At 37.7% G+C, this 13,948-nt stretch overlaps 1 protein-coding gene across 1 annotated transcript; it reads left to right on the top strand.

The window, feature by feature from the left end:
• The first annotated feature begins 213 nt into the window (after window positions 1-213).
• On the top strand, window positions 214-6,085 carry rabggtb (Rab geranylgeranyltransferase beta subunit). The gene is made up of 9 exons (XM_022758286.1): window positions 214-281; window positions 647-754; window positions 956-1,153; window positions 2,342-2,447; window positions 2,773-2,825; window positions 2,917-3,027; window positions 3,391-3,516; window positions 4,118-4,267; window positions 5,181-6,085. The coding sequence occupies exons 1-9, from the start codon at window positions 279-281 to the stop codon at window positions 5,319-5,321; spliced, it is 996 nt and encodes a 331-aa protein (XP_022614007.1). The 5' UTR covers window positions 214-278; the 3' UTR covers window positions 5,322-6,085.
• Window positions 6,086-13,948: the final 7,863 nt, after the last annotated feature.

Here is a 13,948-nt window from a genome sequence, read left to right on the forward strand (position 1 = left end):
AAGTAAGGAAATGGTGATTTTGTTTTTTAAGGACGACTGGAGTGGAGAGACGGATTTCAAATGATTGGACAGTGAGGGAGAATAAAACTGTAGGTGGCAGTAATGCAGCATCGTGATGCTAACTTCCATAAAACATCGAAGAAGAATTGATACTCTTGTCCACACACGAAGCAGAAGGTGGCGGTAATGTACCTCGTTCCAACCGCCATTTAACAAGAAGAAGAAGAAGAAGAAGGCGGAGGAAGCAAAGAAGAAACTATCATGCGACAATTTTCAGAATGGTAACCAGCATATTGTTGTAAATTTATTTGATAGTAGGTTTATTTTAAGATAACATTATAGCGGAAGTGGGTTTGAAGGTCCGCTTGTCTCCAGACTGTCCAAATTTAACTGCAAATGTGTGAAAGCTGCAAGTTAAATGGCTAAAATGTAACTAGCATCAGTGTTAGCATGTTGCTTGCCGATAGCACAGCCTGTCAACAACCAATATTTATTTCATTCAGTCAGTTAGACGCATAATATGAATTTATTCAGTGTCAGGTTTTCATAGTGAAAGGATGGGGTTATCAGTTTATCAAAGTGTAACTAGGTCAGTTTGAAATTGTGGTCTGTTTTCACTGTTTTGTGTATGTGTGTTTCATGTCAGGGTACCCAAGTGAAAGATGTCATCATTAAGCCTGACGCTCCCAGCTCACTGTTGTTGGACAAACATGCAGACTACATCGCTGCCTACGGCTCCAAAAAAGATGACTATGTGAGTGTTTTTTATTTTTTTATATTAATATCTACCCTGGACACTCTGACCACTTACATTTCATATATTTTCACACAAATAAGTGAACTAAAAACGAAGAAAGAACATAACAGTTGAATCAAAATTAGATGTGCAAGATATGAATAAATACTCATAAGTAAGGCTGCAATGAACAATATTTCTTTCTTTGTGTTTGTCTAGGAGTACACGCTGTCTGAGTACCTGAGGATGAGCGGTATCTACTGGGGGCTGACAGTGATGGACCTGATGAGCCAGCTGCCCCGCATGAACCGTGAGGAGATCATAGACTTCATCAAATCCTGTCAACATGAGTGCGGAGGTATCAGCGCCAGCATCGGACACGACCCCCACCTGCTCTACACCCTTAGCGCTGTCCAGGTGACTCCGCAACTGTCAACATTAACTTTGACAGATTAGTATTTATTCTTGTTCTCTCAGCAACTTTCATACTGTGATAGGTTGGAAGTAGGGCTGCAACTAACAATTGTTTTCATCAATTCATCTGTGGCTTCTTCACTCAATAAGTTTAGTAGGTGCTAGTCTATAAAGTATATACAATGTCATAAAATTAATTGAAAAATCACATCACAGATTCCAAAAGCCTAATGTGACGTCTAGTTTTCACAGTACAAAACTCAAAAATACTATCACAGAATACTAAGGAAAACAAAATATATACACATTGGAGAAGCTGGAATTCTGTGTTAAAATAACCATAAACAATTTATTGATCATCAAAATAGTTGCTGATAAATTTTCTGTCAATGGACTAATTGTGAAATCTCCAGATGGAATTGTTGCCAACGAAAAAGACAATACTTATCTGTGATTTGAATTTTATGAGATGTCATGTTCTTTACGATTAATCAAATAAGCAGAGCGGAGAAAGCAGAAATATATTTTCATTGATTTTAATCCTGAATGACAGAACTTTAAAATCAGTGAAGTGCCATTAATTTTTATTTTCATTTCCCCTGAACAGAGCTGCAATGATTAGTCCATTAATCAATTAGATAATTATCGTTAAAATAACTGAACTCTTTTGATAATCAACTGTTAAAGTAATTTTTGAAGCAAAAATGCCAAAGATGTGTTTTAAGCCTCTAAAATATTAAGATTTTCTGCTTTTCCCTGTTTCATGTCTCTGGGTTTTAGATTGTAAATGGACAACACAAAACATTTGAAGCTGTCACCATGAACATGAATATTTTTTTACTATTTTGGGAGATTAATGCAGAAAATAATTGGCAGATTAATCAATAATGAAAATAATTGCTAGATGCTGCACTATGTTAGAATCTCCGCACTGACATTTTCTAGTAATTTCAGTGATTATACCATTTATGTCACTCTCTTGAGCTGCCTCATTGTCTGTGGTTTTTAAAAGGTTTTTTTTTTTTCTCCTGAAGGATCTTTATGATTAAAGTGATGTTTTTATTTACCTCTTCTGTTAGTATCAGGTTTGTAAATTAACCGAATTGCTCTGTAAACCTTGTGTGTTTTCTTTACTGCTTTTTCACTTTTATTAATTACAGTATTTTAAAAAAAAAAAAAAACCCTCCCCAGATCTTGTGCTTATATGACAATGTAGACGCGATTGATGTGGACAAAGTGGTGGAATACGTCAAAGGGCTGCAGCAGGAAGACGGCTCATTTGCAGGAGACAAATGGGGTGAGGAGGGTTTATTCTGATTTATGTTGTCTCAAGTAACATTTTCTCCTTAAATGGAAAAAAAAGTAACAAGAATTTTAGTACAGTAGATGACATAATTGGCAGTGTCAGCGCACACTTTTTATATCCAAATTGAGAACGCACATCTTTTCAAATATATTTATTCAAATATACAACTTAGGACTTACAGCTGAAATCTCAGTAAAGGAAGTATAGGAGTTGTCCTTTATGTATATTATAGTTTGCTTTAAATATAATAAATAAAATAAATAAATACTATAAATACTACAATGTTTCATATAGTGACAGTTTTTTGTCTTTACAGGAGAAATAGACACAAGGTTTTCCTTCTGTGCTGTCGCTACACTTGCATTACTGGTATGTGTACGACCTTTGCAAAGGTTTTTATCATAAAGCACATCCACAACAGTAATTTAAAGGTGTCTCTTGCTCCTCTGTTCTTTCTAAGGGTAAGATGGACAAGATAAATGTTGACAAAGCTGTAGAGTTCGTCTTATCCTGTATGAACTTTGATGGAGGTTTTGGCTGCAGACCCGGTTCAGAGTCTCACGCTGGTCAGGTGAGTCCACTGCTGTACTCGTAGAGAGTGAGACAAATGTTGTGAGAGTTTTACTTTTGTTCAACCATTTTTAAACAGAGGCAACAAGTTAAAACTAGAAGTAAAATGTAATAAATCGGGTGTTAAGTTTCCACATAGCATCAGGCATTTAAGTCATTATTCACACATCACAAATGTGAGGCTGCAGGCAGGTCTCGTAGGAGGGAGGCTGACTCAGCTAAAAGGCTGTCAGTCCTTGATGGAAACGGGAGGAACTGTTCTGATTCTTGAAGGTGGCTGCTATTACATTTACACCCCCATGAGCGATGTCATGTATTAAAATCCTTCTCAAATAATAATGTTCTTTTCCCTTCGGTCTGTCAGATTTACTGCTGCACCGGTTTCTTGTCGCTCACCGGTCAGCTGCACCAGGTGAATGCCGACCTGCTGGGCTGGTGGCTCTGCGAGAGGCAGCTGCCGTCCGGGGGCCTGAATGGACGACCTGAGAAGGTTTGTGCTTGACGGATGTTGTTCTGAGAAATCAGACGCCAGCTTGTCGGCGTATAATGTTTTAGTTCTGCTGCTTTGATGGTTCATAGTCTCCAGTGTTGGGAATAGATTTTTCTTCATGTTGGGAGAGTTTTAACATAAATGTGTCTAGTCTCAGGGGAAATTGAGTCTCTTCATTTCAATCAATCACAGTTGTAAATAAAATACATCTACCACTTTACATTATTTCACTGCTTCTGGCTCTAATGTTTTTTATTCCTCATACAGTATTGAACACATAACTGCATGTAAGATAAATAAAATGTATGAAGGAAACATAAACACACACCAGAGGAATCCTTACTACACATTTCACACCCTCCTGATCAATGCTGCAGAGTTTTATATTTTGTTTTCCTCTCTGTGCCTTAGCTGTTAGTGCTGACCTCTTTGTAAAGTGTATTTCTCAACACCAGTTATTCTCAACAAGACTTACATTAAAAAGACAATGCAGGCCATATATAGGTAATAATATCTGTAGATGATTTTGGTTTGAATTATTACACCTAACTACTGCAAAATATATTGTAACTGCTAGTTACGTTTTCTTCGCTCCACTCAGCTTCCAGATGTGTGCTACTCATGGTGGGTGTTGGCGTCGCTGAAAATCATCAGCAGGATTCACTGGATCGACAAGGCCAAGCTGCGGATGTTTATTCTGGCCTGCCAGGACGAGGAGACGGGAGGTTTTGCTGATAGACCAGGAGACATGGTGAGCTGTCAAACACAACACCACTAAAATCCGTGTGTTGCCATGGAAAGAAAACCTGTCATTTCTCAAAATCACGTCTCTTGTTTTATCTGTAATCATCTCTCTGTACCCTGAGCCTTTTTTTACCCTCCCCTGCCCTCTTTAGTTTTCCTCAGCCGTACACACAGATCCTATCCTTTGTCTCTCTGTCTCATACACTGAAGATAAAAGTTATCTTACAGTAGATACACAGGGAGCTCCCTCAGTACTGGAATGCTTGAAAGTGTTTAGATAAAAAATTTATAAGTTTTAAAAAGTCTGGAAGATACTGTGCTGATGCATTTGATAGGGCTCAGTATTTTTAGTTTTATACTGAATATTAAACTGAAACTTCATCAGCAGAAAACTGCAGAAAATAGAGCAATCCTTATCTGTTTTTCCTAATTTACATAAACGGCGTCAGGACAACAACTATTTATATTCATCTCTGGTTAATCGGCACAATATTTCCCTATTAATCAATTAATAGCTTGGTCTAAAAATGCCGAAAAAATAATGAAAAGTCTGAATTTTCATTTTGTTTTGTCAGAGCAAGCATCCAGAACCGAAGGTTTTCAGTTTATTATGATAGAATACAAAGACAATAAGCTTACATTCACATTAGAGAATATGAAACCAGCCAGTTATCGGTACACCAGTTTTCTTAATTACATTTTTTAAAAAAAAACAGGCTGCTGCTTCCATTCCACATTTCCCACCATTTAAGCCCATTAATAAGATGCAGATTGTGACATTTTACATCCTGAAAGCCTGTGCCACAATGTTTTCTCACAGCGTATCATAACAACGCAGTAGTGGTTGACAACATGCAACTCTCTTTTTTTTTTTTATATATATATCTCTGGTTCTCATTAACCCTCCCTCCTCTCTGCAGGTGGATCCTTTCCACACTCTGTTCGGAGTTGCAGGTCTCTCTCTCCTCGGAGATGAACAGATCAAGCCGGTGAATCCCGTACTGTGCATGCCGGAGGACGTCCTGCAGAGGATCGGACTGCAGCCGGACCTCCTCAGCTAGCCCCCTGACACCCATCATCCCAACATCCCACATTCATACATACACACACTCAACTACCACCTCCGGATGTTGGGAGCAGAGAGAGAAGTACCACACATCGTAGTGTTAGCTGAAGTCTACAGACACATTTTAGATGCAGGTGTCAGTCTCCGCTCACTAAGGACAAAAAGCGTAATGCAGTTCTGCAGCTCATTCCCTCTGAACCTTTCTGTCTTTAAACCCTCAACCGCTCGTTATGTTATCAAGTTGGTTTTCTTGGATTCGATTGAGAGATGGTTTAGACAGTTTTTGAAGGAATGAGGAAAAGATGTTTTGAAGTGTAACCGTCGTTACAACAGCACAGAAATCATGAAACTACATTCCTCTACTTTTGTTCACATATGTCAGTTTGAGGGAAAACTAAACTGTTAGCACAAGAAACAGTTTGGAAATGTCTCTCTCTGGTCTTTTTCTTGCTCTCATCACCTTTTCAGCTTGTCAACTAGCCAAGGAAGTTATTATTATCTTTATTGTCATTTTTCTGGCCGGAGACGGGAAGAAGTGCTGATTTCTTCCTCCTTTTGTTCTACTATGCTTTATTATCATCTTTGTTACTTGAATAACAGGAATATTCAGTTTTACTTGACATGTTTGACCTTGAGAGCGTAGAAGGACTATGTGTGGGAGAAGATCAGCCAAATTCAGCTGAAAAGTGAAAGTTAGGTTTATCATTTCATAAGACACTTGACTGTTTGTTATTGATTTGGTTTAAAGGCACCACTTCTCTTTGTCTGCCTTTACCTGTTTCAAATAAAATAACTTCCATAGTTGAAAAGTGAGAGCATGACAAGGGCGAACTATCCTCATCCTGTTTACGCTAGAGCAGTCACACCAACACTACTAATAATACCTCTCACAACTGGAGATGCAACACGGGACGTTTTTGTTCATGTTACTGCATTAGAATAACCTCAATTTAACAATACAGAGACCATTATTTTGGCAAGCATTGACGGAAGGAGACACCCAGAGCAAAAACACATGGCGTTGTCTCTTGCCAAGTATATTTAACATCTTATCCACAGTCTCAGCTGCGCTATTTATTTAAATCCTTGCTACTCAGTCCAGCATTGTAATGTAGCTGTGGGCAGAGGGTTAGGTTTGCCCTCACACTGTGTGAAGAAATGTTTCCAGTTTTATGTTCAGATGATTCTGAACAGAATCTGTGAAATGGCTTTTTGGAAAATTTAATTTAAGGTTATTTTTCTTTCAGGAATACCTGATTTTCATTGTGCTGCACTCATGTTGTCTCACTGAATGCACATATGTTTCTGTTTTCCGTTCTAGCAGAGAGTAAATAAATCACACAGTTCAGTCAGTTCTCAGAATTTGAATGACTGGGCAACACTTTATTTTGCATTTCTAAGTCATATATAAACATTTAATACATGGTATATAACACTGTAATGTAGTGGTGCGCAGATATGTATTTCTTAATGAATTTGCACCCGTAAGTGGAGGCCCACAGGGTAATGAAGGACGGTAGTACAACACAGTTGTGAAAATATAAAATGTCTTCATAGGGGAAGTTATACTGTAATAATCACTTACAATGTCCTTAAAGCTGAGTACAACTACATTATAGTGTTATAAACCATTTATTAAATATTTGTGTACTACTTATAAATGTTGAGTGAAATGTTACCAATGATGGACAACTAAACAGAAATGTATTAGTTTATTTATGCAAAATTACAGCAAAGACATTACCTAAACAAAAGCTTATATTGTGGTAATAGGATTTAAATTACAATTCTTAATGAATTGTTCTGCTTAAAGATTTTTTTAAAATCTTAACAATAAATTAAAACCTTAACTGTGTCCTAAACCACGTGTTCAACTACCAGGTCTTATCTATGTGTTGTGGGGGCAGCGCTGATCCAAAAAGCTGCTGACTGATGCACATCTAGATGTAAATTATTTGTTATCTCGGTTGGCAATAAATGTATGATTTCTCCTCAGCTGTGATTCTGTTTGTTTCTGCACTAAGAGACTCTGGAGCATTTAACAAACACTGTGTGAATTAACTGTTATCAAGCAAAGAAAAATGGGGCTCTGTTTATCAGCAGCTCACTCCCACTGAGATCAGGGATCTAGTTTTTTTTTTTTTTTTTCAAGAACTAATCAAGGCAGCAGCCAGTTAGTCGATTAACATGGTGGATGTGATTGCTTTTTATCTGCATCTGCCTGCTTGTATATGTCGTTTTAATCTAATTAAATTGGCTTGTTAGCTTTCGTTTAATTGTGTACAGAAGTAAAATGCCAAGTTCAAGTGTGGCACGATTAGAGCCGAAACAATGGGTTGATTAATTGACAGAAAATTAATGCAACTATTTTGATAATGGAATTAATCATTGGAATCATTTATGAAGCTAATATACAAAAAAAAAAGCTTGTTTCCCCTTCTCCAGTGTGAAGATCTTTTGTTTTATTTAATTGCAAACTTGATATTTTGGGCTTTTGGACAAAAAAGATATTTGAGGACATCAATGGTAGAGATGCCCAATGGTGGACATTTATTGCAGTTTTATAGACTAAACAACTTGAGGATTAAACGTTCTGTAAATTAGATTTTAAACACTAATACAGCAGTAAACAAATATTTCTTATGTGGAGATATAGAGGAGTAATAATGTCCTGTGCAGAGAACTGTCATTCCTCTGAAGGAGTTGTAATGTGTGTCTCTCTCTTCTTCGTTTTGGTATCCAGTCAGGCAGGGCTTGCATGTTAGTGCTTGAGTCCCTTCTGTTAAACCATCAGCCCTCCCTACTTTTAAACACACAAAGGGGCCCCTGACACAGAGACGGGCAGTGCGGTCTGCAGTGTTGAGGTGAAAGCTACTTTCCAGAATTTCCTTCACTGAATAAACCACTTTTTTTTCAAAAAAAACCTCTGACAAAGAAAGATACAAGACTAGGAGCACAGGCAGACAGACCACTGGATTCAAAGAACAAGTGAGTACCACTAGATGGCAGCCTTACCATTTAAAATCCATTGATCATTCAAAAGCAAATATAAAGTAAGAAACTGATCATGCTAAAGCAAAAAAATGTTTTATTATGTATGTCATTTAAGTCACTGAAATATGTATAAATGTGGAACCAAAATGAGATGGAAATTAAATTTAAAGCTCTTATTTTCAGGAGTTGTTTTGGCTAATTATATACTGTATATGTTGAAGACCAAGAAAAACTTAATATGCAAATATTTACATTTCAGGAGCTGGAACAATTGAATTTTGGGCATATTTGCCTTTAAAAAAATTTCTTAAAACGAATTAATTGTTTCAGCTGAAATATTCTGACCATTCAAAGCAATATATATTACTTAAAAAATTTTTTTTTTAACCTTTTCTCATTTATTTTACATCCTACGTCACATCCACACTGATTCATGCTGTGGAGGCTGTAGTAATAATGCTTGCACTCCACAAAATGCCACGACTCTTACTGTGCTAGAAATTATGTTTCTAAGCAGTGGCAGATGGTAATAATGGAGCCACATAAAGATTGATGCTCTCCGCCTGAGTAATTAGAGCCAGGTAATTCTCTCCTACCTGTTTTCCTACACGTAATAAAGATAAGGACTTTCTCTGCATTGTACAGCCTGATAAGAAAATGACACTTTACCTGGAACAATGTCTAACAATTGCTTTCATAAAATGTCAGACTAATGATAAAGCGATAACAATAACTATGCGGAACATTATTATCTTCATGCACTAATTAATGCATCATGATAGTGGAAGACTCGGTACGCTTTATTGCTCTCATGCACTTCTGGATTCCTGCTCAGACGTGGGTTCAGTAACTTTTAGGAACTGAAGAAAATTTTAAACATAGGGGGGCACATGTGTAAACTGAGCAAAGTGTGTTATGACTCATTTAAAGCCCTGGTTCTTCTTCTTCTTCTTCTTCTTATTATTATTATTATTATTAATAATAATAATAATAATAATAATAAAGTGCTCATCATTAACAGCTATGTTATTTATTCATGGTAATAAATGAGTGACAAACAAGCAGTTTGAAATGTACTAATATGAAATACAATCAATAAATAGCTGCTTTTTGTAACACAGACAGATTTTGGTGGTGGGTTCCTCCACAGGAGCAAGACACCCAGAGCCTGAAAGAGACACTAAACTACTACAAATGATGCAGGTCCCTTTTTTGATTGTTTTGCATTTCTCTGTCTTTTTTGCATTATTTTGCGATCATTTGTATCTTTTTGGGGTCATTTGTGTATTTTTGTGTGTATGTTGTATCTTTTGGGGTTGTTTCGCTTCTCCCTGTGGTGGTTTTGAATCTCACTGTAGCCGTTTTGCATCTCTTTGTAGTTGTTTGCAGTCATTTTGCATCTCTTTGTAGTTGTTTTGCATCTTATTGGTTTTTCTGTGTGTTTTTGTGTAGCCAGTTTATGGCCACAAATATGGTCAGTTTGCTTCTCTTTGTGGCCTTTTTTCATATCTTTTTGTGATCATTTTGTGCCTCTTTGTTGTTTAATTGACTTTCCAACGAGAAATGTTGACTTCATCCTGAGGTTCTGGTCCAGGGCTCCAGGTCCTGTACCTGGTAGACCTGTTCAGTAATCCATCCATGATACTAACTTGGCTGGGTGTCATCCATGTCACCCCTGGCCACACCTCTGTTCCTGCTGTATGCATTTTTAATCATGTGATATTCTCAGTGCAGCGTGGACCTGCTAGAAATATACTGGCAGCCCTGTGAGTTTTGTATTTATTTGTCTATTTATTTAGTCGATGGGGGAGCAGTAATCTGTGGGCCCCTGGAGTCTGGGCAGAGAAAAACATGCTGGTTGTTAGGCTACTGTGAAACCCCACCGGCTCTCATTAGTGAGGAAGAGAGAGATGAAGAGGAAGACAGAAGGTGGAAGAGAGGAAAAAGGAAAAATGTGAGTGAGAGATAAAGGCAGAGAGGGGGAAACCAGACAGAGAAGAAGAAGCGGAGAGACAGCTGGATAGAACGCAGCTTTCACCTCTCAGTCTTTTTGTTTGTTTGTAAGGAAAGCCACAACCCATTTTTCCTCCCTCTCCTCTTCTCACTTGCGTCACCCTCTTGTTATCTCTCAGCACAAAATACCGAGGATTAGTCCAGGCCACGGGGGCTGCAGCCAAATGCTGTTGAACCACAGGCAGAGCAGACAATCACTTAATAAATGTTTAATTAAAACCGCTGTTGTATGTGAGAGTGGAGATGACTCATGAGTTTGGTGGAAAATGGAATATACTTTTGAAAAGTAGACACAAGAGATTCCTGTTGTACCTTTCACCCAGTTTGTGGTTATTATCAGGGACACAGCGTGACATGTTATTATTTACTCCCAACAGCTCCGGCAAGGTCTGATTTTACAGCACAACACTCTGGCGTGGACTGGAGGCTCTTGTTAGGAGAGAGTTTATTTCCACTGAATTCATAATTTACTTCATGTCACTGTGGAGATTTTTGGACCATCAAGTTACCACAGTTTCTGCTGACAGCAAAGTTGTTGCTTTGGTCAAATCTGCAGTGTCTCCTGACACACCTGTCACATAGAAATATAGATTTTCAGTGCTTTGGTTGAAGTGGAAGATCAGCTGGGGACCATGATCTCACAACCAACTCTATAAAACAGGAGTCCAGAGCTGAAGAAAAATAAAACTCCTCAAAAAACAAATTGATCACTGAGATCTGCTGAAGCCACACGGGTCTTCTTCTGTCTGTGAGAGAAAACACTCGCAAACAGATCAGATCAAGTCAAGGGTGAAGATGATTTTACATCCTTTCTCAAGATATTTTACTTCAGGAAATATGCTTATTTACTTTGGCCCCACTTTGGCTGAGAAGAACAATACCACTCCCATGCCTATACAATAAATATGAAGCTAGGAGACAGTTAGCTTAGCTTAGCATAGCATAAAGACTGGAAACAGGGGGAAACAGCTAGCCTTGTGTTGTCCAAAGATTAAAAAGTCCACCCACCAACATCTCTAAAGCTCAAAGTATTGTTGCAACCTCTGTTGCCCAACCTTGTTTCCTAGAAATTCTGTTTAAATACAACTGATTTGTAACAGGAAATACATGTCGAAGGAAACGTACTGCCGACTGATGCTGTGTCAAACATTCTCTCTCTGTCGGTATGTGTTCCCCTTTACCTAAATCTGAGCCAAACCTTAACTTTAACGCTAACCAGTCAGAAGTAGGACTCAATGCACCAATGAAGGAGCAGCAGTAAATGAGGAGAGTAAATGAGGCTGTGTCTGTCTTGTGTGTTTGTCCTGTCAACTCGTGGCTTTATTTCATCATACATAGAGTCTTTATATTACTTCAAAGTAAAGGGTAAAAGTAAGGGAATAAATACCTTGAGATATTGTATTTTAAAACTTTAAGGTGAGTTTGCTATAACTCTGACAAGAGGACAAGAAGCTGGTGCCAGGTATGTTGTCAGGAAAAGCACTGACTGACGTTTATTTGACCATTGTTTTCTTTAGGGTCATTTTAACGTTATTAGTTGTGTTATTGTTTTTAGGATTTAGTTCAAGGTTGCTTTGAGATAAAGGTTAGCATCTCTGTTGCTCTTTGTTTCCAGTACTGCGGCTTGTGGCGGCCTCCATCCTTGGGTGTGGTCAGTATGCTGGGCGTTTAATCACCTTTAAAGTTATATGGTTTGCGGTGGTGCATTTTTGTGGTGTTTTTATTTGGCTTATTGGTTTTGGATTGTACCAGTGGGTGATTGGCTCCACGGTGCAGCTGTCTGTCCTCCCCTCTTTATTTCTTGTGAAGCCTCTGTTTCTCCATCCACATCTAGTAGTTCTAACAAGACTCACGAACTACTACACTAACCTCAGCTGTAACAGCAACCACGGAGGGAGGCGCTCTGAGCAACCCAGAGAAAATCATTTTAATGGGAGAGCAGACTGCGGCACGAGACTGGATTATGTTTTCTATTAACAATATGAGGAAATGTTAATGTTAATTAACATTTGTGGCAAGATCGCCAACACATTTCCTTTGTCTGCCAGTATATGTGATCTTGTGGTAAAATATCCACGTGTTGTGACAACAGCATTATTTTATATCTCATTTATATGTTCAACTTTTTTTCTTTTAACCCAATGAACACCATCCACCTGGTTAAGAAAGAAGTGGTCAGTTTGTCTGGGGATAAAAAGAACAACTTCAGACTTTTCTTGTGCTGCAGCTGGAAATTATGACCATGCATCGACAAAAAGCTGTTGCAACGGGGGGAAAAGAACCACCAGCCTGAATCAGAGGTTTTTGTGTTTGGCAGAATATACAAGATCTATTTTTGATAGACACAGATTCATGTGAAATGTGAGACTAACAAAACAATCTCACCTCAAGGTCCATAGCTTTTTTTTTTTTTTTTTGGAGCTTTTGGTCATATCATGCAGGACTTGTACTATTAACAGAGTGTTTTTACAGTGTTGTATTAGTACTTTAAACCAAGCAAAGGATCTGAATGCTTCCTCCACCACAGGAAATAAAAAAAAAAAAAAGGTGATCGGAGGTTATTTTGAGTTAATGGAAAGATATACTGTCAGAAAGACAGTAGGATGTTCTTACAGCTGCCAAAGGGCAAATTAAAGTCGACTTTAACCTGTGAGCCGACACCCAATAAGGTTATTTATTTCAGTCATAGTTCAACTTACGATATGAATATGAATGAATCTTGTGTCTTAAGATGAACCATTACATGCGTTAACAAAAACACACAGTGACAAAAACACACAGTGACACAGTGTTCAAAAAGGACTCATGGTAATTAGATTTCAATTTATGCTTCTTTTCAGTGGCAGGAGAGACAAATCTGTCTGAATGAGTCAAAATGAATCATCTTCATAAGCCTTCATAGAAGCAGAGAGGAACATGGGACAGGAGCTTATCCTGTTTCTATTGCTGGAGGCGATCTGATGTGTGAATGCATCCTCTGTGCTGAGTTCTAGTTTGAAATGCTTCACTTGTGTTAAAGTGCTGCTTGAGTTATACTTTATTCAGGTCACCGTGAGACTGCACGTGTGCTAGAAAGCGCACCGTTAGATTGCTACTGAATTCTAAATGGCTCATTAAAAGGTGATCAAGAAGAAGAGTGAAATTGTAACCTGTCAAATTCAAGTAATTTGTGGGTTTTAATTTTGATCCCTGCAGGTAATTTGAATATTTTTCCATGATTTAAGATTTAAGATTTACCTGTTGTTTGAAATCAATAAAAAAGGCAGTTTGAACTAGAATAAGTGTTAATTAGTATTGTATTATAAAAAGTTATTGAAGGAACTAAATTTGTCCAAATTCATTATAAAGTGAGAGTTAATGTGCCCAGAAAAATCAAGAGTTGAACATTTTGATTCCCCGACACCTGAAAAAACTTTCTGTTGAAGAAGACTGTGATGCCATCAAAAGCTCCAGAACACATACTAAATGGACTTTTTGGGGAGACTGATGAAGTAAATCTAATACTTATAAGGTCTTAGATAAAGGTTTTACTGTAGAAAATATGAGTTTTTCAACAAAAAAGCTTATTAAATTGTTTTATTGGGTTAGGTTGTGTCTTTTACCAGTTTGGATACA

Source organism: Seriola dumerili, unplaced genomic scaffold, assembly GCF_002260705.1.
Source record: "Seriola dumerili isolate Sdu_G_001 unplaced genomic scaffold, Sdu_1.0 BDQW01000291.1, whole genome shotgun sequence".
Taxonomy (NCBI): domain Eukaryota; kingdom Metazoa; phylum Chordata; class Actinopteri; order Carangiformes; family Carangidae; genus Seriola; species Seriola dumerili.

Excerpts from the sequence above, each read along its gene's own strand:
- rabggtb (XM_022758286.1), top strand. Across the intron at positions 2,826-2,916 it reads TCGCTACACTTGCATTACTG|GGTAAGATGGACAAGATAAA; the intron begins GTATGTGTACGA and ends GTTCTTTCTAAG. Across the intron at positions 4,268-5,180 it reads CTGATAGACCAGGAGACATG|GTGGATCCTTTCCACACTCT; the intron begins GTGAGCTGTCAA and ends TCCTCTCTGCAG.